The sequence below is a fragment of the Patella vulgata genome, chromosome 1, assembly GCF_932274485.2.
Source record: "Patella vulgata chromosome 1, xgPatVulg1.2, whole genome shotgun sequence".
Taxonomy (NCBI): Eukaryota; Metazoa; Mollusca; class Gastropoda; family Patellidae; genus Patella; species Patella vulgata.
In genome coordinates, this window is record NC_065879.2 from 42,056,210 (window position 1) to 42,083,472 (window position 27,263).

Genomic DNA, 27,263 nt, shown 5'->3' on the forward strand with positions numbered 1-27,263 from the left:
TGGTATGTATGGAAGCTTGTTGTGACCATTCTATTTCGCCACGGCGAGAAGGAGAAAAAAACAGTCGAGAAGTTGAAAATCTCGCACAGAGAATACAAGATCGTTTTGCCCAGACTTTAGAAAACCCCAGCTTACTGTGCGTTTGCCCCCGATTTAATGATTTTTAATCCCCGACGAGGGAGATATCGCGATATACTCAAAAGTCCAGCATTTTCATTAGGCGATCAGTATTTCACATATTGTGTCTCTTGATCCCCTAGTTTCATTGCATTTCACTCAAAGATCAAAACCAATGTCAAAGTTTCTAGATTCATTATATATTGATAGAGGGGAGAGAGTTTTGACTGTGGTGAGCACCAAACTACGTCTATGCCTTATAATCAGCCATTAAGATCGGCCCAGTTCTACCCTTTTCTATCATTACTACACACACAATGGCTTTGACTTTTAGTGGTCTTTTCCCCGAGATTGGTGTCCATGGAGATCATTTATCTTAAATTGATTTTTATACGCCCACATTTTTATTTTGACGTATATTGTCGTCGCCCCTGTCCGTCCGTCCGTCTATCCGTCCAAAAGATCTCGGTTTCTTACGATATTGGCACGTATCGGATCGAAATTTAATGGATTATGGCCCCTGATTGTACGAAAATCACGTTTTTAGCTGGAGGACACTCTAGAGGTCACAATTTTGATCCTATTTTGATGAAACTTGACATGCATGTTTATAACCCAACGATCTTGGTTCCTTGCGATATTTGCGCATATCGGATCGTAACTTCCGCAATTATGGCTCTTGATTGTACGAAAAATCACGTTTTTAGCTTGTGATCCCTCTAGAGGTCACAGTTTTTATCCGATTAAAAAAACGTTTGAACGTTACACCCCAATGATGGTTGAGTTCGAATTTCGTGAAAATCGAACCGTAACTGCCGCTCCTTACACGCAAATTGTGTACACGTATATGTAATAAGAAGGTTGTGAACCCGATAGAGGTCACATTTTTTGTCCGATTATGATGAAACTTAAAATATATCTTTATATCCCAAAGATTTCAGCCCCGTTCTATATTCGCGCATTTCAGACCATAACTTCTTGGATTATGGAACCTGATTGTACGAAAAATCGTGCCTTTTTTTTACCTTGTTCTCTATCCATCTCTTGCAAAATGTGAGCGTATCTTGCCTGGCAGCCGCTGGTTCAACGAGGCATCAATCGTAATACACTTCAAGTGTCTGGTGGGAAAAAAACCCTAGTAGAACCAGGTGTTTAACTTTGTAACTAACATCGTGTATAACTTAAAGGAGCTAAGTCTCTAACTCATATTATCCAAAATCTTCAACATTGAAAACGCGATTTATTTGTCAAATTAAATCAACATTCATGTTGTGATCTTACCGGAAAAAGATGGGCTTTTGATATCCAATATTTAAGACAAAATAAACATTTTACCATTGGTACACGAATCGTGTACCATAATGCGGTACAGCCCCAGATGTACAAAGAGACTCGAGGGACGAGGCTAGACACATTGCACCAAATCAAACGGCGTATGTAGACTGGGATAACCAGACGCTAGAAATTTGCACTCGCTTGAGACTGCTGGCTTATTTCGCCAAACATAACTGATTTGAAATTGGAGTAAAATCGGAAACCATTGAATGTAAATCAGTTTATATACATTCATATTACAGTATTATATGCGTTGCGACCCACTTTTGTCAATATCTAGGTCCCAAATGTTAGCGATTTAGCTCCTTTAAAACATAGAATTTAACAACTGCTGATAATACGACGACGCGTGTCTACTTGTTTTAAATAATCGTTATAAGGTCAAAGTAGGGAAGTTGCACGATATCTATGTACACATGACTCATGAGTACCCATTTTTATACGTCCACATTTTCATATTCACGTCTGTCTGTCATTCAAATTTTGTTTGTGGACACTCTACAAGTGACAATTTTTATCTGATTTTGACAAAACTTGAATTATAAGTTATTCCTTTCGTTATTGGTATATATCGGGCTGTAACTTCATTATTAAGGCCCCTTGTACGAAAAATCGCCCCCGTTTGTTAGCTTGTTCTCTGTGCATCTCTTGCAAAATGTAGGCGTATCTTACATGGCAACCGCTTATTAAGTCTCGTACACTATTGATAATTATAACTTGCTGCTTGTATTATTTCAAATAAATAATCTCAGAAAATCAATATTGGTGAATATACTGATAAAATATTTAGGTTAAAAGTATTCTGTAAATGACAACAACGTAAACAGCCAATAAGATAAGACAAGATGAGATGTTTATTGCATCAAAACGTCCATTATGAAATAGTTTCTTTAAAGCTGTGTTCCATTTAGTTTGATTAGTCACAGATTACCCCCCACCCCCGCCTTTCCTCCTTCACCATCCCTAACACATGTGGTTGAGCGACGACTTCAGAACAACCTACATCAAAACAGGGGATATAGAATTATAATCCTATGTTGAAAAAATCAGGCCCGCAGCTAGCCCAAAATTGTTGGGGGTAAAGGCTTCTGGGGGCGCCGATGTCCCTACACTTGACGGTCCACGGCGTACACAACACAAACAAGTTTAGTTTCGACATACTACCGAGTTGGACAAAGTTTTATATATTTTTAAGTTTAGTCTAGACATACATTGTATTACATACTGAGTTGTAAAAAGGGATATATATTATTGTGAAGTTCGGCAAGTGCAGTCAACTGATAGCATTAGGCGTGATTCATAAACAATCGATTGCTTGCTACACAATTTTATTCATGCATAACATTAACTCCCTGATTGAAACCTGCCACATCCATTATGAATATATTAGCTTTCATTTCGGAGCAGAACAGTGTTAAATCCCATTTCATTTTATTTCTAAATATCTAGTTTGGATATCTTTCCGAAAAAAAATAGAAATACAACAGAGAAATCGAGAACATAAAAAATTCAATGGCTCTCTTTTAATAATGTGGTGGACCCGGGCCTGATTAGAACATAGTTTCAAACTTCAATCACTGTACGAATCGCAGACAGTCATTCTTAAAGACAAACAGTCACTGGTAAAAGTCTATGAGATCAAGTTACGACCCCCAGTTATTATTGAAATCAAAACATATTATATACTTATTAATGTATAAATGATCTCACATTTCCGGACGGACTGGCTGTACTCAAAACATACAGATGTCTACAAGTGTAGTTCAAGTCCAAGACAAAAAAACCCACGGAGCCTTTATAGGTGCCCTGTCGATGGTAACAGTCAGGAGTTAAATGGGGGCCCACAATTGTGGACCGAATGAGGGCCGAGAGATTGAGCATCCTATTTTGAAATCCAAATTAGAATCTCTCGGTCACCCAATATGCCCCCCCCCCCCGCTCAAATGTGAAATATGGGGGGCCTGGAACATTTGCCCACTGTGCCCCATCGTAGATCCGGTAATGGTCACACTCTAAATATTATCGAGTATCCATCGCCATAAATTATGCAGTAAAACACGTTTAAAAGAATAGCTGATATTATAATTATATATACCTGGATTCAATAAAACCATGACTCACTTAAATTTTTTATACGAGTCGGGGACCTCCGCCCCCCCCCCCCCCCTAAATCCACTGCTAAGATTGTTCGCGGTTCAGTTTTAGCTTTTCAGCATTTAATTATTTAAATATACACATCATAGCACAAACTATTAACTGTCTCCAACTGAAGCGGTTGGTTGTGTTTCAAAATGAGTAAGCAATTCATACTTTATCCCTACTAATTTAGAATTTTGCCAACACTATTAAATGAAATGAAATGAAATGGGGTTTATCGTCCTACTGTTGTGCTCCGACTGGGATAATGAAGACGGGTCACACTACCAAAGGAGGTAAATCTCTAATTCAATATTTTCTATAATATTCGACATTAAAAACACGAATTAGAATTCAATATTGGCCCATTTCAATCAATATTGATGTTATCTGGCCGTGAAAATGTAGGATCCTAATATCCAATATTTAAGACACAATAAACCTTTTAAAGTCAGTATACGAGTCGTATACTCTAGGGTTTCGGGTGTCATCTGTAATGAACAGAGAAAAACATATCCTACAACACAATGCGGAAGTAATTAGTAAAGGCTGATTCACAAACGACATAATAATAAGCTTAAACCCCCCCGGTATAATTGGTTAGAAATTAGAATAATGGTTTTAAAAATTGAATATAAATCACTTTATATACATCCATATGTATTTTACTGAACATAATTGGTCATTTTAAAATTTAATATAAATCTCTTTATTTATATACTATCAGCATTACAGCATATTTATAGTGCGCCCTCTCATCGTGTTTAGGGGCACTTCACAATGTGACAATATAATCTTTAAAAAAAACCCAAGATTTTGGACATGTTAACAGTTGTATACATAGTCAGTTAAAATCTTGGGGTTTTTTTTTTAAAAAAAAGAAAATAGAGATAGGTAACATCTTAAACTAAATGGTAATTATTCCATAAAACGGGGGCTTGAAAACTAAAAGAGCGCTGACCACAAGGGACTAGTTGAACAGTTTGGGGCTTTAAAAGTAGTTTATCTCATGTACGTAATGTTCTATCACGGTCCGTATTCAAGGGTTTTCTTAAAGTCGAGTAAAAATACTTAATTTTTCCACTTAACAAAGTGTGTTATCTTAAATCGGTATTCAAAGGCTGTATGTTACATCTCCTTGCCTTGACTATGTGAAAAACTTAACTGTACACTTAAAGATAGCCTACATTATGATATAAAACACAAATTTATATGGAAAACAATCACTGGGTTTATTTCACACTACGTTTCAACAAGATACATTATGGGAGATTAGATAAAGAGCTGGCAGTTCTCACTATAATAGTTAGATAAACTAGATAATGTAAACTAGATAATTTCAGTCAAATTGATCCACTCTAAACCGAGAATTTAGCGATTGAATTTTCGGCCTAGCTTCGATCATCATTACTAAAGTCGGTACGATAAAAAACATAGTTTCGATTATCCATTTCATGATTTAATCATGATTGAAAGTTGAACAGCATATCTGATCCTAATCCAGTAAATGTCGCAGGATAGCGATGAAATGGAGAATTGATTATGATCTGGATAAGTTAATTAATGTCTAATAATTTATATAACATTTAGACCTAAAGAAAGACCTGCAATAGGCAGATTTAGCTCTTGTATAATGGATGTTTAAATTATGGAATACACGCAATCACCAAAAAGCATGAATTTTTATCTTGCGGAACACCCGCTACTGCCAAAATTTCTAACATCGCTCGCAAGTTATGCCCCGTCCTCGGTATCCCCAATGTTTTCATTCCGTTCTACTCCACCATACCCTGGGTTAATCCATAGGGTTTCCACGATTTCAAATTATCTGCCCTGGCCATGATTGTAGATAAGGTCTACGAACCAATCAAGAAACAGTTTACAAACCAGTCGTTTCGCCTTCGATTTTATAAGAGTAATTAACCAAATTCATGTCCATTTACTGATTGATTTATGTAAATAATGTATATATTTCTAATTCATTTATAATTAATTGTATTATCAAAATATGTAGTATGTTTCGCTGATTTCAAATATGTATAACATTTATATGTTTGACTGACCTTTGTTATTATTATTACTATTCGTAATTTATCTAAAATGTTTCATTCTGTTATGTTTATTATTATTGAACTTATACTTGGCAATTTGGCCCGGTCTTCGTAAATGTCATATTATATAATTTGTTGTTAGTAAGTACGCATTTAGAATAATTTGAACTTCTCTCATTTAGGCTAACTCCTAAACTTGTCCGATGAGAGTTACTTCCCTTTGCCAACTTCCTTTTCAATTAACGATGCATGGGATTGGTTGATAAAAATAGCGCAATCATCAAGTGCGAATAATTTGAAAACGTGTCTCCCCCATAGATTCACCCAGGGATTAGTGGGGTAGAACGGAATGAAACCACTGGGGATACCCAGGATGGTTATGCCCCGGGCACCACTATACTCATACTAAACTAGTGTTTGTTTACAATTAACCCCCGCTTGAGAACAGACACTAAGCTAGTTGGCCGACATTTTAATTCCTAAATGGACGATTTGAGTCGAAACCCTAAGTATACTTCGATAATTTTGAGAGATATTTATTGCGCTTCAATTTAATGTCATTGAAAAGGTTTATTTAGTCTTATGTGTATGGCAGATATGAAACAGAGTAGAACCACGTGACAAAATAGTATAGTATTTGTGGGATATGGCGGCCATTTAGGGCAAAGATCTATTCTTGAAGAAGATAGTTGTCTGTGTGCAGAATGCCCAATACTCTATTGAAATCATAGTTGCCATTACTAGGAAAATGCTTGTCGAAATATCATATTTCAATAGATTTCAATCGTAGTTATCGGACAGTGGTAGTAATGGCGGATATAGATGCAGGTGACGTTATTTTCTACCTGAATAAATACTACTAATTAAAACGCAATAAGTAATGCAAGAAATTATTTATAAAACACAGGTGGCACCCTGCGGTCAGCAATCATCCTCAGTTTATTTGTAAATTTATATACAAATGAATTTAAAGCATTAAACTTTATTATAGGACAGTCGTGGAAAACATGAATAAGCAATACAAAAAAGATAAAAATGATCGGAAAGAACCTTCACAATCTCGGTGGTAGTAACCTTATACACTATTATGGCACTACAAAATCAAAGCTGACGATGAAAAAAAAAACGAAAAAAAAAAACGTTTGAGGTCAGCTACGCTTGGCGACATTGTTTTTGTTACAATCTCAATCCCCTAACTTTTAAAATCGTCATTACGGGTCTGCTACTACATTGTGTACTCCGGTTAAAAGAAGGTACTATAATCTCACTTGACTTTAAGGTGTCTCCCATAGGTCACTTAAAGTTATGTGGATTTTTCTCACTTAAACAGGCCTTTGAATACCACTAAAAGACTAAACACTTAAAAGTTAAGGAATCTTAAATTTTATACTTAACATTGCCTTTGAATACTACTTACTCTTAACTTACTGGAAGTGACGTATATTTAAGTTAAATCTAGAGGTAATGTGACTATCTTAGACTTAGGGTATCCTTTGAATACGGACCCAGGTGTATAAATTTCTAAAAGATCTGAGAGGTAAACAGGGGCTAAATTATTTAAACATTTAAAAGTAAATAATAACATCTTAAAATCAATTTGATATTTAACAGGTAACCAGTGTAAATTATATGAAACAGGAGTTATGTGGTCAAATTTCTTAGTTAAAGTAAGAAGTCTAGCTGAAGTATTATAGCAAGTGACTTATAATCGCCCCCTACAGACGAAGAATAGAGCCATATGCCCTTTAAATATGTACATTCATACTAGAATACTACTATTTACATTCTTATATATTATTTATGTTTGCTTTCGCAATGTCTGTATTATTAGCTAAAACATCTTGTCCGTCTTTAACACCATTATTCAAGACATCTTGGCCACCACTTACGGAATCTCTAATAGAAACGCCAGCATCTTCCGCTTTATCTTGTATCGTATGTTTAAGTTCTGTAGCTTCTTCTCCAGCAGCATCTTTACCATCCCTGACAGATTGCTCGCCGTCACATTTCACTTCCTTCCTTGACTTACCAACCTTATCAGCCAATGTCAGCTTCCCTTTGTTGATCTCCTTTTTTACCTTTTCTACCTGTTCCTTACCTTCTTCGGCCTCGCCTTTTATGCCTATTTTTACATTTTGGGACCGGTCCTTTATATCATCTTTTACATCCTCTGACCGGCCATTTATATCTTCTTTGACATCTTCGGACCGGCCCTTTATATATTCTTTTACATCTTCGGGTCTACCCTTTATATCTTCTTTTACATCTTCGGACCGTACCTTTATGCCTTCTTTTACATTTCCGGACTTGTTCATTATGTCTTCTTCTACACCATCGACTTTATTGCCAACGGACGATGAAAAGGCATCAAAACAATCTGGTTCAGCCCCTGTCATAAAAGATATCAAATTACAAGCAATTAAGTGTGCATTTGAGCAAGAAGTAGGTTTGTAATGTTTGGGATACAATTTTGATGTTTGTACGATTTACAGTATGACAGTGAAGATGATACAGTATTTGAATCTTTTTCTTTGAAATGTCGATTATCTAACTGATATACGATTCTAAGCGTGGGTGTTCATGTACATAAACAAGCACTTGCATGCTGAATGAATGCCTCAGAAATTAATCCGGAATAATTCTCATAAACTTTCCACTAATCACACTTCACACTTTATTAACTTTTAACAAACTGGTTGTCCTACCTGTACGCGTTCTATAATGGGGTGTTCTCATCCAGCTCAAAAAATTGATTAAGGGGATTAAGGGTTTAGGGCTGGGGGATTATGGTCTGTAGCTGAAATGTGGTCACCTAATTAGATATGGATTAACCGTTTAATAAGTGTCATGTGAACTGTGTTTAATAAGTGACTGAAATAAGAATTGTACAGCTCAGTGCTAACGGCATTTCCAGGCCAAAGAAGAAAGCCTACCGTGAACTAGAAGAGAGACTTCAAGCATTGAAAGATCAGTTCCGAAATGGTCAAAGAGACATCATGCTTTATGTAGATGCGGTATCTCATCTTGTCCATTTAGAGTAAAAAGTATGAAATGTTTACTTGCCCATATGAAATATATATTTTTAATGTTGATGCTCATTTCATAGTGCTATTTAGTTATTTATTTTTTATATTAAGTTTTTCCATTTACATTAAAAGTGTTAAAATAAACATGTTTTACTATAATAAATGTTGAATAAAACATTATCAAGTGATTTTGTTTTACTATTAGGTTTAACCTAATGAAATAAACAGTGCCCAATGTGAAACAGACTACAGCTAATGCTTCTTTAGAAATTCCAATTAACACCTTAGTCACGCTAACATGATTATTTAAGTTTTGAGCTGGGTGAGAATGAACCTCTATAATATACTTATCTACCCTGATAATAATGCGCTAATGGGTGTAAAAACTTACCACCAGCAGCTTTTGATGACGAACATCCCATACTGACAGATTAATTGCTAAAACTAAAATGTAAAAATTACATTTTTAGGACAGGGTATTCTGAAATAAGGTAATAAGTAACACTGTTCTTTTTCGCCTTGGAATTCGATAAAAGAGTAGACCGTAGTGCCGTTGCCCGGGCAAAATTTCCCTCAAAGTACACTGTAAGGCGTATGCCCGTCTTCATTAGCCCAGTTTAGGAGCAGAACAGTAGGACGTTAAACCCCATTTCATTTCATTTCTTTTTCCCTATTGTTTTGTCAGTAAACGTTAGTTAACGAGCTTAAGACATACAATAGAGCGCGGCCGGCTAAAACTGGGACTATCATGACACTGAAGTAACAGAAGAAAACTGCAGAAATGCCAATATGTTTGGCAGGCGACCCTCCTCCTTGCCAACCAACTCACAACTAACATTCGTAGCGCAACGTCTTGGACCGACACAACCTCCTACAGACGTAGAATTTGCACACTAGGATTAGTCACTAAAAAGAAATTAACTTAGTTCAGTCTTTGGTGGGACCCTAAAACGATGTCCAACTTACAAAGTGAAATTGCGTCATCACTTGACCTTTGTGGTATTACGATAGTTTCAATTATTTAAAGCAACGATTCCCAACCTTTTCCACCCTTGGGACATTTTACAAATCTCCGAGAACCAGCCCATCTGCATTTACTCTGTCGGGTTAGATTTCCCATATTAGGGGCGTACTAACATACCAACATTTTTCACAGAAATCTTTGATAATCCCTTACATAGCCCATCGCAATCTTACATTATGAAACGTATCTGAATGAACGTTATATGTCGATAACATCATGCATTCCATAATTCATGCCCACTCTTCAATGACTGTCAGCGTCTGGGACTGAGCTACAAATTGTTTGATATAGGTTCTATCTTAAGGTAACCTGATGCAAGTGATAAAATGACTTTCTCCATAGCAGTCTATCTTTGCCCACGGACACCAATTTTACCCTCGGAACCCTTTGAACCCCGAATCATTACGTATTCTTACCTGTCAATAGCGTCTTTTTCTGGAGGATATAGTTTCAATTTCTGTAAATGGTAAGTATTAAAGTCAGGAATTTATTATCATTGTATCACCATAACGATTGTTTCCATAATATAATTAAAAATTAATTCCAAAGTGAATAAAGCGTATCATTTAGGATGTTTTTCTTTTTTAAAAAATCAATTTTTAAACTGGTCGCGAAACAAGAATTAGAACACGCACGTGATTTCACGTCACCTACAAAATATAGAAAAACTATTTGGCAAGATAAGATTACGATTTCAGTGTTCTAGTCTTAAAAATTTGTAACATAATTATTTATTTCCATGAAAACTGTGATGATAAATAATCTTGAACATTTTGCCCTTGAAGCTATTTTACTTGCGCAAAGCCTCGCAGGGTGTATCAGTTGTAGAGGTGGACAACACATTGTCAAGTACCACCGCTACAAATATTGCAGCTAGTCTGTGTTGCATATAACATCACTGAATCCTGACCGGATAGCGCAACATCAACCCATGTATTGGCGTCAGGTGGACTCGTGAGACATTTTCGTGGATCCGTGGGGTGGGGTGGGGTGAAATTGCCTAGGGAAAGTCCATATTAAAAGCCTCCCCCTCCTCTCTTCTTATGGATAGTTGGTTTTGGCCACAATTAACTATTCATTGCCGCAACTTGACGAGGATCGCTGGAAACCACGACGTTACTCAAGATCAAGTTGAACTTGTTTCACTAGCTAATTAAGGGGAGGCAATTCGTAATTCTAACCTGAACAAAATATATGGATTTTTTTAAAATGCGGCACTTACAGAACAATAAAATATTAATTAATAGCCTTTTCATACTCCTTTTATGCTATGAATTATGTCATAACTCCCCTTTTCCACCTCATTTTGTCAGAAAATTTATGTAAAGATTAATACGACTTGCTTCCACAAAATATTTCCACTATGTAATTTCAAGGATACCTCTGATTGTTAAAGAGTTTTAAATACCTAAATACAGCATTTGTTTTACATTTATCAATCCATATTTTAATAAATGATTCATACTTCTTACAAGTACCCGTGTTTATATGTATGTATATAAGCCAGGAATAGAAGTACATGGCTATTAGCCATATTCCATCAACAGTATTACTTATGTGGACGCAAGTTGGATTTGTTACCACAGCAACATTTTTAGGGGGTGGGCTTACAAGTTTCATTATAGTTCCGTACAGTTACCTTCAATGCAACCAATTTGCAGCTTGTCTTCTTGTATACTGGCCAAGGTTTCTAGAAATAAATGCCTTTCATCTCAGACTTTCCAAGAAATAGGGGAATATTGACATTTTTGATATGACTTTTTTGAAACTCTTTAAATCTTTTTGCAGAACTCACATTTTGACAAAAGTATGAAAGAATCTTCAATTCTATAGAACAAAAGGCCCATGGACCTGAGCTGCAACCAACAGTGCATAACTTTAAAGGGTCACCATTTCTGTAGTAATTTTTTTTTTATTCTGTATTATAATAATGTTGCAAAAATAAATGTGAAGCTATAAAGAAAAGAATATTGATGATACATGAACTTATAAAACCATATAGGAGGCAGACCACCATTAAATTTGTAGTTCGTCTATTTATAGCAATTCTCTCTCTGTCTCTTTTCTCCCCTTTTGCATGCCCATTTTTGTTGATTTTTTGGTCTAAAATGGACGAAGAGGGTTTGAATTAACATTTTCTGCCAGGTTTTGGTAAATATTCATGATTTTGAGGCGGAAGGATAACGGGGTTATCAGGTGATATGTACCTCAACTAGTTACATGTTTTTAGTATGCTTCTTCAAGTTTGTGTATCTCAAAAGTTATGAGGTCAACATCATACAAATTTTATTGCTAAGACATGACCATTGGTTCCTCTGTCTGTAGTGAAAAGCATTCAGCCCAACGAAAATTTGGGGAAAAGTTGATGGACAAAGAGGCCAGAATTAACATTGAAGTCAATGGGGAAATTAATGGTGGTCTGCCTCAATATGGATATGACTAGTAATTCTCTCCACATGAATTCAACGTTAGAATTACAAAATAGAAAGCATTCTTAAAGTCGTTAAACTTGCATAATTCTTATACAATTAGTATACACTGGAACTGAAACGGTATTTTTTTGTAATCAGATCAGAGGAAATTATCATACAAATTGTTTACTTTCTGAATTCAATAGTTAAACAAAATACCAAATGCTACAAAGTCGGTTATAGATGAGTTATTTGCCCCAGAATTTGATAATCTCTCCTACAAACATGAGCGTAATGTCCCTTAGAAATAATACTTAGCAGGACCTGTTTTATCTATAGAATACTGGCAGGACGGAGGGGCTGACAAGGAAAGCTGTCTAGTCGTTCGGATGGGACGAAAAACCGAGGTCCCGTGTACACATTGGCGTGCACGTAAAAGATCCCTTGGCAGTTGGAATTCGATATAAGAGTAGGCCGTAGTGCCGCTGTCCGGGCAAAATTTCCCTCATAGCACACTGTATGGCGTATGCCCGTCTTCATTAGCCCAGGTTAGGAGCAGAACAGTAGGAAGTTAAACTCCATTTCATTTCATTTCATAGAATACTGAAACACACCATAATTTCTATAAATGGGGGGGGGGGGGCTCTAATTATGGCGGTATATCAGATTCAAAATTCTAACATGCTATCGGCTTATTTCTAACTTCTATTCATGTAATTTCTAACTTCTGTTCGTGCAATTTCTAAATTAAGACAATGTATAATCCAACTTCTTTATTTGTTCAGTGCAAATTTTAATTCTGTTTCATCTTATTTCTATTATTAAGACGAAAAATGTCTATTTCAAGTTAGAAATTAAACGATAGCATGTTAGAATTTTTAATCTAATATACCACCATATCTAATGAGTTTAGCCTAGGGCCCACAAGTAGATACTTAGCGCAGTTAAATGCTATTTTTGAAAGATGAAAGACATTTTCCATGTTACAGGCGCCAGTGATCATTACTTTAATATTCAAGAGTTATCTCTCATTGCACACTACGAAGTCAATAGTGACAACAATATTATTGACAGCTACAATTTCAGATAATAAAGGAATAATAGTAACAATTTTACGATACAAATAGTCGGTAGTCGGTGTTTTTCTTTGTTGCTTTCTGATTCTAATTTATCAGATCGCATATAGGAAGGGTGGCGTCTAACGGGATCGCTGAAACACAAAATAATGTTACTTTAAAGGGGTGGGGGCTGGCAGCTCTCGCTATAATAGTTAAAAAGTAGATATTGAAAAGGGAATATGTTAAAAATTTCAGTCAAATTACTTTACTCCGGGTCGAGTTATTTTTTTTGTGATAAATAAAATCACCTACTCGTCTTTTTTTATATCAACACTCGTCGATAAAGTAAAAAAACCCACCTCGCCTTTGATATTTTTTAATATCAAAATAGACGAGTAGATGATTCTCTATTTATTATTCAAACTTGTTTCATCAGTCTCACAAGCATTCAATAGAAACTAATGACCATAACTTAAATTAATAATATTAATCGGTTTCAATAATTGCTGGATCAAAATGATTTTACATTCCAGGTCAGGTGTATTCTACACGTATACTTCAAATGACCAATTTCTTCGATTTGGAAATTACAAGCTATGATTTTAATTTCAATTTTTGGAGTGAGAGTGAGAAATGGGGTTTAACGTCCACTCCACACAAACTAGGTCTTTTCGGGTCTATCATATGGTTTTATTTTATTTCAATATCCATGAGTCCTATAAAAGAATTCATGGTAAACTTTTAAGGCAGACTTTCGTTAGATTCCGGAGAGTTCCTAGACAACAGCTTGATTCCAGAAGAGAAAAGATGTAACAGTTTCTATCAGCAGACTCCCCCAACGAGCCTATAGCTGAATGAGGTTTGAGAGAATGACTTTATTCTATTATGCATTGTATCCATATGTAAGGTGTTTCCAGTCTACACCGATAATATTTATTGCGCGGCACACTAGATAAGAATATGCCGTTACTATTTGACATGACTTGTGGAATATGGATAGCCTCGTTCTTCAAGTCCCTTGTTACAAATGGCGCTGAATCTCAATATATGGTACACGAATGGCAATATCTAGCGTCTGGTTATTCCAGTCTACACGGATAATATTTATTGCGCATGCTCACTAGATAAGAATATGCCGTCCCTATTGACTTGACTTATGGAATATGGATAGCCTCGTTCTTCAAGTCCCTTGTTACAAATGGCGCTGAAACGCATTATGGTACACGATTCGTGTCCCAATGGTAAAATGTTTATTTTGTCTTAAATATTGGATATCAGAAGCCCATCTTTTTCCTGTAAGATGAGAAGATCAATGTTGGTTTAAATTGACAAATGAATTTTGTTTTCAATGTCAAAGACTATGGATGATATTGAGTTAAGGACTTACCTACTTTAAGTATGATAGATGTGTGTTGTGCTGTGGATTTCACGGGTATGGGGGAAGGTAGAGTGTCAGACACAATATAAACATGTTACTTGAAGTTGTTTACCAGGAGCCACGTTCACTAGTCTCCGGAATAGAATTCCTCGGGTTCCCCCTTTCATTTCTCATTTCACGCTGGAGTGTTGTATTTTGTATTTTTTAGACTTCGATCTTATATACATGTACAACATAATATTCATATATAGTTTTACATTGTAATTTGACTTGAACCAGAAAAATTCAGGGATGGGGCAATGGGGATTGGAATTTCCATTAATTAATTAGTAAATAGCTTTGATTTTTTAATTTTTGTTAATAGTGTTCATAATTATAATACATTTTTAACCCTATAGCTAAACAAAAACATGGCGGTTCCTCTCGTTTTCTTTCTTTACAGACTTGATTGATTTGGGTTGTCACAACCAATGTCAAATATAATGTTTATTTTGACATAAATGATGACATATCAGAATGAATACTATCACAATTTTTTTAAAAACGAGTATTAACTTATAATGTATAAATATTTTCAAATCATTGTATAACAACTATATCACCAGGGGCTCTTTTCTCTAGATTTTGCGACCTGAATATGGCAGGATAATACAATGCTCCTTTCAGGCATAAAATTGGTCCAGCTTGTTCCTTCTTGTCGGGAGTAGGAATTTTCTTAAGGACGTGCTTGACATTGAATGGCCGAAGGAAAAGATTGTTTGATGGTTCGGGGGCGTGCTCCATCAAAGTTTTAAAATTTTAGTTGAATGGTTGGATGAGTTTATGTATTTTTTTCTGAAATTTGATCATTTTGACACTGAATGACCAAAGGGGCGAAATTGTTCAGGGCCTTCTCCGTCGATAAATTTTAAAAATTTTGGTACCATTTAGTGCCATTTAGTTTTTTTTACAATTTGATCATCTTGACTTTGGGTTATGACAGATAATGTGTTGTTGTTAGGTTTTTTCAGTCTATGCTTATTGTGACAGTATTGGTTCTTTAATCAGGTTCGGATGACAAGACTAGTTTAACTTCATATCATACTTTTATTCTGCTTCTAACATATTATATACAAAACTTAAGGACTCCATAACTAACTTGTATTGAGGGAGCCATATCCTAGCTTGGTATAAATGTGCCAACTCTCGTGCGCTCTCCCTCGTTCCGTCTCGTCTGCTCCAATAGCCCCCGCTCTCGTGTCCTGTCCGGACCTCTCTCTCTCGAATCGTTTGTTAATCTGGGTTTATAAACCATTCCAGACAAAGGAATCTTATTAGACATCTGGCTGATGTATCATGTATCATATCAGGTTTAACATTTGCTTATCATCAAAAAAAGTTTAAATAAGACATGCCATCAAGGTAAGGTTACATAATCACATAGACCAAGAACTCCAGGGATGTCGATAGCGAACAGGTGTCAAGTTGGCAGGAAGCGTATATAACATCAGATAATCTGTGATTATGTAACATTATGTTAAATTTGCTAGATGGATTATAGTCAGGTCAAAATAAAGTTTAACCCCCCAAAAATTGCTACAAAAGCTTTCTCAACTGATTCTGGCAGGGTTTAGTGTACTTTATAACATACTAAAAGTTTACCAAAGTAGGACCCCCGCAAAAGTGGTTTTTTTTTTTTCAAGATGGCGTCAAAGATGGCCACCGAAACGTCTTAAAGGACAATATTGGTGCCAGTCATTATCACATATGTGTTAGAGCTGGTTAAACACATTCCAAATATACTTTTAACACAGAGATCATTGCTACGATAGCTGAGTAATACAGGTTTCCCGTATCGGAAGTGACGAACGCCAAAGGAAAACACGAGTCACCGCTCTATAAAACTGACTGAAGCGACGAGTGATAACATATACACGGCCGAATTTCTGCTCACTAATAATTCCTTCGAAGACCAAAATTATTAGTGAGTAGAAATTCGGCCGTGTATCTGTTATCACTCGTCGCTTCAGTCAGTTATATAGTGCAGCGACTCGTGTTTTCCTTTGGCGTTCGTCACTTCCGATACGGGAAACCTGTATTACTCAGCTATCGTAGCAATGATCTCTGTGTTAAAAATATATTTGGAATGTGTTTAACCAGCTCTAACACATATGTGATAATGACTGGCACCAATATTGTCCTTTAATGATCATAATTATGTAACTATCAACTCAAATTTGATGATCTTGGGGTCTATTCTTAGGTTTTGGGTGGCAAAGAACTCATTAAGATCATTAAAAATGATGTTGGCCTATTATGTCCAAAATGGCCGCCAACAACACCTCCAAATGACCACAAGTCCATAACTATTGACTCAAATTTGATGATCTTGATGTCTATCCCCAGGTTTTTGAGGACAAGGAACATATTAAGACAACTTTGGATGCCACTGAGCTGTTCAGTCATTACGAAAGTTGCAGTGCATCCAGATTCTAATATTTTGTTCAATGCATGCTTCAAGTTCTGATGTAGTGGTATCTGGTGAAGGATCAAGTTCAACATATAAATGGGTATCATCCGCATATAGGTGGTAATTAAGACCCATCTCACGGATGATATCTCCAATTGGTGCGGTATATGCTGTGAACAAAACCGGCCCCAACACAGATCCCTGGGGAACACCAAAACCAAGAAATGAAATGAAATGAAATGAAATGGGGTTTAACGTCCTACAGTTATGCTCCTATGCTGGGCTAATGAATACGGGCACACGCCATACAGTGTGCTATGAGGGAAATTTTGCCAGGGCAGCGGCATTATCGCCTACTTTCATATCGAATTCCAACTACCAGGGGATCTTTTACGTGCATTCCAATATATACACGGGACCTCGGTTTTTCGTCTCATCCGAAGGACTAGACAGCTGTCCTTGTCAGCCCCCCCCCCCCCTGTTCTGCACCACTGACAAGGGGAAACCCCGTCGGAAAATCTGGATGAACTTTCTCGGCCAATGCAGGGATCGAACACCCGGCAAAATCAAGAACTTTAGGCATTGATTGAGATGCGTCAATAACAATACTCTGCTGTCTTCCACTCAGGCTGGACTCAAACCACCTCAGTGCGTCTCCAGATATACCCTATCGAGTTTAAAGTATCCCAAGTAGGATTGATTGATCTATCGTATCGAATGCTGCAATCAAGTCCAATAAAACTAGCGACACCGGTTTCTTCCGATCCAAGCTACATACGATATCATTGTGAACACGAAGTAAGGCGGATTCCGTACTGTGCCGTTTTCTGTATGCTGACTGAAATTTTTCTTGGAGATTGATATTTAAAACGATTAAGGACAATAAATCTGCCTAAGCGTTTTTTTAAAAAAAATCTGTGAATAGTGACACTTACGTCCAGTGATTTCCGGTCCTATTACTGGCAGGAGCGGTGTTTTGTCAACAGTACACAAAGTAATCAATAAAATATATTCTACACATCATATCCAAAAGTATTTCATAAACATTTTTGACAAAATTATGGATAATTGAAATGTTTAAATTAATCCTTCTAATAATTGATCAGTCGATAAAATGTGAATTAGCACTATATACATGTCGTTTGGTGGTTCGCGAACACCCGTCTAAATACCCAAGTACACAAAATTGATTGATTCAACATGGCTGCACACAGTTCATCGTGCAAGTAGATTTTTTGTATAAACATACATTATGCAAGAACTAAATCTGCCTATTACAGATCTTGCTTTAGGCCTGAAATATTATCTAAATTAATTAATTAGACATTAATTAACTTATCCAGACCATAATCAACTCTCGATGTCATCGCTACCCTGCGATATTTACTGGATTATGAACCCATTTGCTGCTCAACTTTCACTCATAATTTAATCATGAAAGGGCTAATCGAGACTATGTTGTTTTTTTTATCGTACCGACTTTAGCAATGACGATCGAGGAGGTTAGGCCGAAATTTCAATCGCTTAATTCTCGATTCATGCTAGATCAATTTGACTGAAATTTTCAACAAATTGCCCTTACATATAGTTTTTAACTTATATAGTGAGAACTGCCAACTCTTTATCTAATCTCCCATAATGTATCTTTAAATATATATATTTTTTGAAAGGAAATCATTCTGGTATATGAAAATTATTGATTGGCATCGGTAAGTTTATTTCGTATCTTTGTTTGTGATTGAGTCTTGCTCCTTAGTGAAAAAAAAAGATGATTTGTGAAGTCATGCATGGACTGATAAATTATAATTTCCATTTAATGGTATTGTAATACAAACTATTTTGCTAGGCATTTTAACGTCTATCTCAAACACCACGTTCCAATATTATTACCTCCTCAATCGGCCTAGGGTTAGAAATATTTATGCAACCAAAAACATTATAGAATACTTTCTGAGCAAATATTGCTTGAAACTAATCCATTTTTTATTTCTCCATTTTAAAGCATCCCACAAAGAAAAAGTTTATAACAGAAAAAACAGTCTTAATTTTTACGAACGAAGCAGCGGCATATTTAATTAATAAAAATCCAGCTGTCCAGTAGTATATCGCCAAGGACATGCTGTAGACTCGACTGATCATCTCCGACTAACACTCCACTGGACGTTGTAGTAAAAATAATAAAATCATTAAATATACCTTCAACACCATTTTTAAATATCAATTAAAAAACATAATAAACCTGGGATTTCGGCTGTAAGAAAAGCAAAACAACGCGCCGCTATCAATAAATTTGTCTAAAAAAAATACCCCATTAAAGTGTTTTCTAAAGAAATCTGCACTTAAACAATACTTTGAGGATGCCTGTGCTCTTGTTTTGGGAAGTTGAGACAATATGAATTTGAAATGTGTTCTACATGACCCAAATCTAGTGCTCATAATGCATTGGGGCAATGTTTGTGGGCTATCTCCTTGTCCCTCACCGCACAAATAAAGACCTACATAAACATACCGGAAATCAGAAATTCATCCTTGCCCCTCAGCGTACAAATAAAGACACACATAACCATTGCGGAAATAGGAAATTCATCCCTTTTCGATGCCGTGCGTACGACTTAAATGGGGTGTAGCTATTTGAAGATGATGCTATTTTCAAGTCGTAAAAAAGTGCTTGCACATTTAACTCAGCAAGCATTTGCATGCATGCGACTTCGTAATATTCAAATTCCTATCAGTGGACAGTAAGAACCTTTAGAACAATACTAATATTAAATATTTTGTTCAAAAATCCCCTGGAAGGATTAGTGTTTGGAGCAAAGGCAATATAAAGTTTTAAAAAATTGCTATATTTTGCCAAAAAACATTCTTTCCCGTATTATTTGTACACGGTCACTTACCTGATCGAACCTTGTGTCTAATGACTTAATAGCACAGTTTCTGCATGGTTATTACAATGCAGTCGCCAAAAAATATTTTTTACTTGTTATATTTATAATATCACTAATTAATAGTTTCCAACATCTACAAATTAAAAATAATAAACGAATTAAACGAAAATGGTTACATGAATCTTTATTTGAATTGCATAAAAGAGAAACCAGTGACATATAACGGGAATTCAACAAAGGAACAAGTGTACTTAACGATACATTATGTAAGATTTAGATAAAGAGCCGACCATTCTTGCTATAATAGTTCAAAAACATATAATGTAAAATGAAAATATTGAAAATTTCATTCAAATTACTTCATTCTGAGCCACATTATCACTGTTTGTAGTTTGTAGATGTGTGCAAAGTGATAACCAGGGCACTGGTATATTCTCGACTTAGCCTTTCTTTCCCATTTTTAAATTAAATTTTTAAATGGCAAATCGTTCTAATCTAGTTAAAATCTCGAGTACCCGATGCCATCGAGAGTCGATTATGGTCTTGTTTTGTTAACAAATGTCTAATTAATAGTTTATATAACATTTCAGGCCTAAAGAAAGACCTGGAATAGGTAGATTTAGCTCTTGCATAATGTATGTTTAATGGTAGCGGACAAGGTAATTTCCTACCAGAACAATAAAATTGATCAAGGACCGTGTTCGTTTTACACATCAAGTAAATATTGTCATCTGTACTAAAAGAAATGTGAAGATTCAATAATCTATACGACTGTTTCCCAGACAGAATATAATAGACTGTTTACATAAAATGGCATTAAAAAATAATTTATTTGCGATAACAAATGTTAAACGTTTACATAGAAATAAAACTGTAATTAGATTTACCAAAATTGCATTTACAGGAATGGATACTGAAATGACATACATGTATTTGCATCAACACTGAATCAAGTAGTATTACATTTGTAAAGTAGTTGCACTAAACCATTTTTTTTCTCAAGAAGCCTAGGTAACATTAAAATAAATAATATTTGTTGCATTTAGCTAAAATAACACCAAACTGTGTTGCAGAATAATATGTAACAAATTTTAATGACATGGAGTATCCATATTCTCATAAAATGCCCAACATAATCCTAGTAAAAGTAAACAATGCCATTTACTACTGATTAACTTTAAATGGACATCCTTGTGTTAAAGGTACAAATTTGGTCCGTCAAGTTTAGACAGCTTGCTTATATATCTTTTCAGGTAGAGGTAGAGCTTTTACACATTTGGGAATTTCTAAAGTTGTTAACTTAATGAAATATACAAAATTTCATAAAAAAAAATAATATTTGTTTCAATAATCCTGTATAATAAACTGTTAAGGGATGCATATTTATATCCATAAACCAGTTAGTGCCTTATATTGCAGCACTTGCGGGATCTTGTTGGAACATTGAACCAAAGAACGAATTGCCAAATTGATTGTTCCCATTCCTGTTATTAACGAATGGTCTATTACCAAATCCATTATTACTAAACCTATTTCCTCTGAAAAAATCATTCATCCACGGATCGTTTCTGTTTCCGTTACGTTGATTTGTAGGTCTAAAATTTTGTTGATTTCTATTGAAAGTAGGTGTTGGTCTGACACGACGCCTAATCGGTGCTGGTTGCTGACGACTTATTGTACGCGATGGCTGCACAATTCTGCCCCGTGGATTAACATCCCTTATTGGTGGTTTACGTTCTCTTGTTATCGATTGACCTTCAAAGTTTGACGGCAATAGGCCGTTCAACCATGTCCATTCTTGAGCGGGCACCCTGTTTCCTGGAGTTAAAAAAAAACAACGAGCACGTGTCGTATGTTACTAGATCTTAACTCTGAATTCTTTATAATATGATATACGGCATTATCCATTAATATAAAACACAACCCTTTCTCTGCACAAGATTTCAAAACATACCGAAGTGGAAATTGTATGTTTTCAAATTTTGTATAGCGAAAAAGCTACAGGTAGTATAGTAGAATCGTATTTATAATAATGTTAGTGTATCCTGTGTATTATCATAATATTGTGGTACATGTATATCCATATTCTTCTATATTTCTACGATGAACTTAACTTCTGTGATCTTTTATAACCCTTCCTAATTGTCAGTGGAATACTAAAAACCTTGTGTTCCGGCGACTTAGTATGTATGTTTAGAAATATGTATTTTCAAAAATTGTCTTCCAAGTGGACAGATTTTTGAAGCAGTACCCTGTTTTGTTCTTAATTGTTGTCATCTTAGACACTTACTTCGAGCTGGACATTCATACATCCCGGAGACAGTCTCAATATCAGCTTGTGATATGGTTGTAGCTTTACCAATTATATCCTGATATCTGGGATCACGTGTCTTTATAGTTACACCGTTATCCTTTGCAAAGGCCTGAAAGTAATAATGTGGTGTGTATGAAAGGCAGTTTTTTTTTTAAAAAAATAAGAATTTAGAAACATTTTGATTTGATTTGATATGATTAAATCGCGTATGAAATAATTTAAATCTCCAAAAAGACACCAACTATGAGTATTTGCTATTTCGGCAACCCTTTTTAGATAACATGAGTGTTGTGTATAAACGTATTACATAAGATTTGGTGCTGTAACCAGGATTATATAGTAATGCGTTATATAATAACAGCCAACTTGTGTTTCGGTATAAGGATTTGTATACACGTATTGAACATAAATTTATTGTGTAATTTAACGTACCGTGCCTCCATAATGCATTATAGATCTATAGTCGTATTTTATACCAATGCTATCAATAACATCCCACGAATACATTTGAAAATCTGCTTCTGTGCCGGGCATAGCGTTCTGTTTATTTAAAGAAACAAATTCTGCTCTGTCCGGTCGCTGATGTTCGTGTATCATTCCTATAGCATGACCCAACTCATGAACAACTATAGCTTTCTGAAATAAAAAAAATCAGATTACAAAGAGACAGGCTGTCATATTACGTAGCCTATTGTGTTTCAACAAACTGGGTAGAAATATGATATTCGATCGCTTTTGTGACATGTGCTTCTTTGGAATAATAATATTTCATGGATTTTCTTCACAAAAATGGATAAATAGTATTGAATACATAACAAAGGTACGTGTTTAGTAATTAATGATGGTACAAACAGGCACGTTTACAGAATTTATATGGGAAATTTGAGTCAAAGAATTTTCGTTCCAATAGTGAACTTCAGCGACGGCACAATTTAAGTTGCATTAGTAGGCATACTAACAAACATTGAGATTTTATTACAAGGCAAGCAATGGCTAGAGGGGGATTTCTCGGGCCATTGCTTCAATAATTTGTCTTATCTTATACTATTACCTTTTCAAATTGAAAAATATCTCTGGACATACCTTTCGGCAGTTTATATGCAGTGTTAAATCTTGCTTGCCACCAATCATACCAACATGTGAACTACAGCTGTTAATAAACAACGTTAATTTAAATACGTTCATATTTTCCTTTCCGATGGGTAGCAAGTTTATATTCTGTTATTACGATTAACCAGTTGTTTTGTGGGGATCAATTAAATTAGGGATTGAATTACTGACATGTAGTCCAGTCAAATTAAACGTTGACCTAAAACAGGTTGCAACAGAAAGTTTCTTGGTACCGCTGTGGTCGTGCAGCCACCCTCTACAACATATCCAAAATTCTCTGATTTTCGGGGCGGGGAAAGGGCCTAATTTGCATAAATTCAAAATGGCCGTTAAAAGTACATTTAATTTGGAGTCTTATAACTCCTTTAATGTCGCGTCTTTGATAGAAACGTGACCCTTGAAGTCATAAATCAACCCCATGACGTCATAACGTCTTATTTTGACGTTACATGATGACTGAGCCCCTTGGAAGAAGATAACTGGCAGAAATTTAAATGTAAATAATCACACGAGCATTAAATTACAGTGCAGTCCTGAATTGTCCCATTTCTTCTAATGTCTTAGTAGTCTATCACATTTCCCAAATAGTATTTATCTGTTTATCTTTTTCAAATTCTTTTCTGGGCTTGATTGACCGTCCATCCCGATCCACAACTGTACCTGGTAGTAGGCCTACACAGGAAAACCATGATACTTTGCAACATCTGGAGTCGGCTGCAAGCTCTGAATCTGGACACAGGGCAAACTGTTCACTACATTTTCCCTTATGCCCCCGCCAGACCGAGGTGGCGTCCTTACTGCGCTGCTGCGACCGTACGACCACCAGAAAATACACAAGGTCGCCGACAAACGTGAACACAACGCCGTGACTCGACGATCGTTGACGACCATAGAAACCACAGCACTATATCCAGCGTTTCCCCCATGCTTTTACCACGCTTATGGCGATGTTGACGTGCTCTGGGACCATTTTCCATCGCCGTAGCAGCGCAGTAAGAACGCCACCCAGGTCTAACGGGGGTATAAGCTTTCTCGTGCACAATAACACACACAGTTTGAAATTTGAATCTTTTTGAAAGGGACACTTTTTCCAGTTCCAAACAATCTGGACGCTGTAACACATCGCGATATAGCATGCACAAAAGAAAGGGTATTAAACTCTGACAATAAGCAGAACTTTATTGATTTTTTGGTGTAAACAATTTGAAGACAAAAATGTGAAAACAATGAAGGCGAGTGGGGGTGCCAATATGCACAGTGCTTAGAAAGGAATCGGACTTGGTTTCTTAGGTTGACAACATACACAACTTTATAATAAGTCCAAAGTTTGTTGTTTGAACATCAACAGAGAACGAGAACGCTTGGGCGAGGATATCTCACGAAACCTTCCGTTGGTGAATACTTTAACTGGCATTGTGTGACACAACATCCAGGTTGTTTGGAATTGGAAAAGGTTTCGCTTACAAAAAGTTTTAAGAGGATTAGAACTTCCACAAACACGCTGAAATATTTGTCCTCAAACAATCTACAAATGATGGAATTATATTGCGGGAGAAGGGGCCCTGTTGTGTTGAAAGGTAATGAAAAGCTTGTCCTGAGTCCAGATTGGTTTCCGTGTGTACCATCAGGTGCAGAAACGTGTTGTGCAGGAGCAAAAAGAGTTCGAACTTGAATAAGATAAACCGTATTTGGGATATGTGATAAACTACTTAGACTTTACAAAAAATGGAACAATTCAGGACTGAAATGTAATTCAATACTCAAGTGGTTATTTACATTTCAATTTCTGTCAGTTAACTACTTTCTGGGAGCTGGGTTAGTTTTTAAAAATTGTATGTTGTCATCATCATTTAATTTTAAAAAAAGACGTGATGACGTCATGGGGTTGATTTATGATATTCTGACTCGCAAGGGTCATGTTTCTAACTAATAATTTCATAAGTTGAAAACTCAATATTAAAGGAGTTGTGAGGCTCAAAGGGTACAATTGTTGTCCATTTTGAATTTATGCAAATTAGGCCCTTTCCCTGCCCCAGACTTTTGGATATGTTGTAAAGAGTGATCCCATGAACACAGCGGTACCAAGAAACCGTCTGTTGCAATTTGTTCTAGGTTGCCCTAAATTTAACGTAGATTGACTGGACTAATGGATGTTATTCATGCGGCTTTGTTTGGTTTTTAAAAACATACATTGATATACCATAAGTTGCAACGAAACCCCCCAGATTGAACTTACCCGGGTCCATTGATTATTGTAACAACATTTTTATCTGTATCAACAGCCTGGCGGAATCTAATACAAGTAGCTGCCTCCCAAACTCGCATAGATTCTTTAATTAACTTGAGATCCGAAATACCTATATTTATATAAAATGTACACGTTAAATTTGTGTGTTATGGAGGTGTTAAATAATAGACTTGGTTTCTTTTAAGAAAAACGTTGGGGAAATGGTAACCATTTAAATATCGCAATAAGTGCACCGGCATTGGAGATAATCAGTGGTTGATTACTTTAATTTTCAATCATTATTATAAAGGTACCTGTACTCTCAGTAAGCTCGTGCTGTAACTAAGTATGTTAAACAAATTTTCTTGATGAACGTAAAATGCCTTTTAAAAATCTTTTTTACGGATATTATAACATATCAGTTTATAAAATGAATAAGTAACAAGCTTAACTTACGGAATGAAGATTCAATGGTGTATGGTATTATAGCATTTGTCCATCTATATTCCTTTGGTCTAATAGATTTTCTCTTTACTCGCCCACCACTATATTATAACAGAACAAAGAAAATATTAAATCATAACATAACCACCCGATACCGTTTTTAGGACTTCGAATTTTTGTAATAATATTGCTAGAATTTTTGCTCTTGAAATAAAATGCCTTTATATTTCATTAATTAATATCTTTGGCAAGTTAGTAATTTCAAACATATTCACATATATAGTGTGCACTAAATCAACTTAGTCTGTAATTGACAGTTGACATATAAAAAAGAGCTCTTTATCGAAAACATATGTCAATTATTTACCACCAGAATTACACGTGAGTGGAATCATTCTAAATGCATCATTTGATTTAAAGTAACCAATCATTTTGTTAATTACACAAGTTCAGGGCCATGATCACGCGTTATTGTGCATGATATTCATTTACCTTTAAAAGAAACCGGGGAACCCTGTAAGTCAGACTTGCATTAGATTCCAGAGATCGAGGGTACATCTGAGTTCCTAGACAGCCGAGAGGCTGGATAGGGTAGAGAAGTGGTTTTAGCTATATAGTATTGTAATTTGTGCTATGCTTGTATACCTGTATTCAGTTATATGCTATATATAAAATGTAGAAGCGAACTATGCATTATTATTCCTGGTAAGACAAACGTCTTAAGAAACTGGAAGAAGTAAATACACAACGTGAAGCAGAAGTAAAGACAGCTAGAGACAAATCCTAGACGATCACAAGGCTACAGAAATATGTAGTAAGAAAAGATGCATGGGTCATACGTAGGATGTGGCGACCGGTTTCCCATAGACGCTCTCCACGTCAGACAAAAGACCTATGGTGCTACATTTTGTCTAATATATAGAGAGAAATGAGGTTTAACGTCCACTCGACACAAACTAAGTCATTTCGGGACTAACATATGGTTCAATTTTATTTCAATAATTCGCTTGCGCGTAGGGGTCTTTAACAGTAGGAGGAAACCGGGGAACCCGGAGAAAACCCACAAGGTTGGGCATGCGACCCTACTCCTTGTCACGTACAGCCGGGGAATCGAAACTACGCCCGTTGACTCAATGACAGACCTTATGATACAGCGCGCACGTGCTAACCATTCGGTCATCCAGCCCCGCTTTTTCTAAAATAGCTCGTTCAGACGCTGAAGTTGAAATGGTTTTAAAAAAAAAACGAGGATCGTTAAACCAGTTTGACTTTGTCATCGGAACGCAAATGTGGGGCAA

At 35.9% G+C, this 27,263-nt stretch overlaps 1 protein-coding gene across 1 annotated transcript in view; it reads right to left on the minus strand.

The window, feature by feature from the left end:
- Positions 1-20,075: 20,075 nt before the first annotated feature.
- The window catches only part of LOC126820681 (protein SpAN), a 29,267-nt gene continuing 22,079 nt past the window's right edge, over positions 20,076-27,263 (minus strand). The window contains exons 4-9 of the mRNA XM_050548813.2: positions 25,978-26,066; positions 25,531-25,651; positions 23,268-23,334; positions 22,617-22,820; positions 22,161-22,293; positions 20,076-21,688 (exon numbers count right to left, since the gene is read on the minus strand). Of these exons, the coding sequence (XP_050404770.2) occupies positions 21,279-21,688; positions 22,161-22,293; positions 22,617-22,820; positions 23,268-23,334; positions 25,531-25,651; positions 25,978-26,066 (1,024 nt within the window). The 3' untranslated portion in view covers positions 20,076-21,278. The remainder of the gene's footprint in view (positions 21,689-22,160; positions 22,294-22,616; positions 22,821-23,267; positions 23,335-25,530; positions 25,652-25,977; positions 26,067-27,263) is intronic.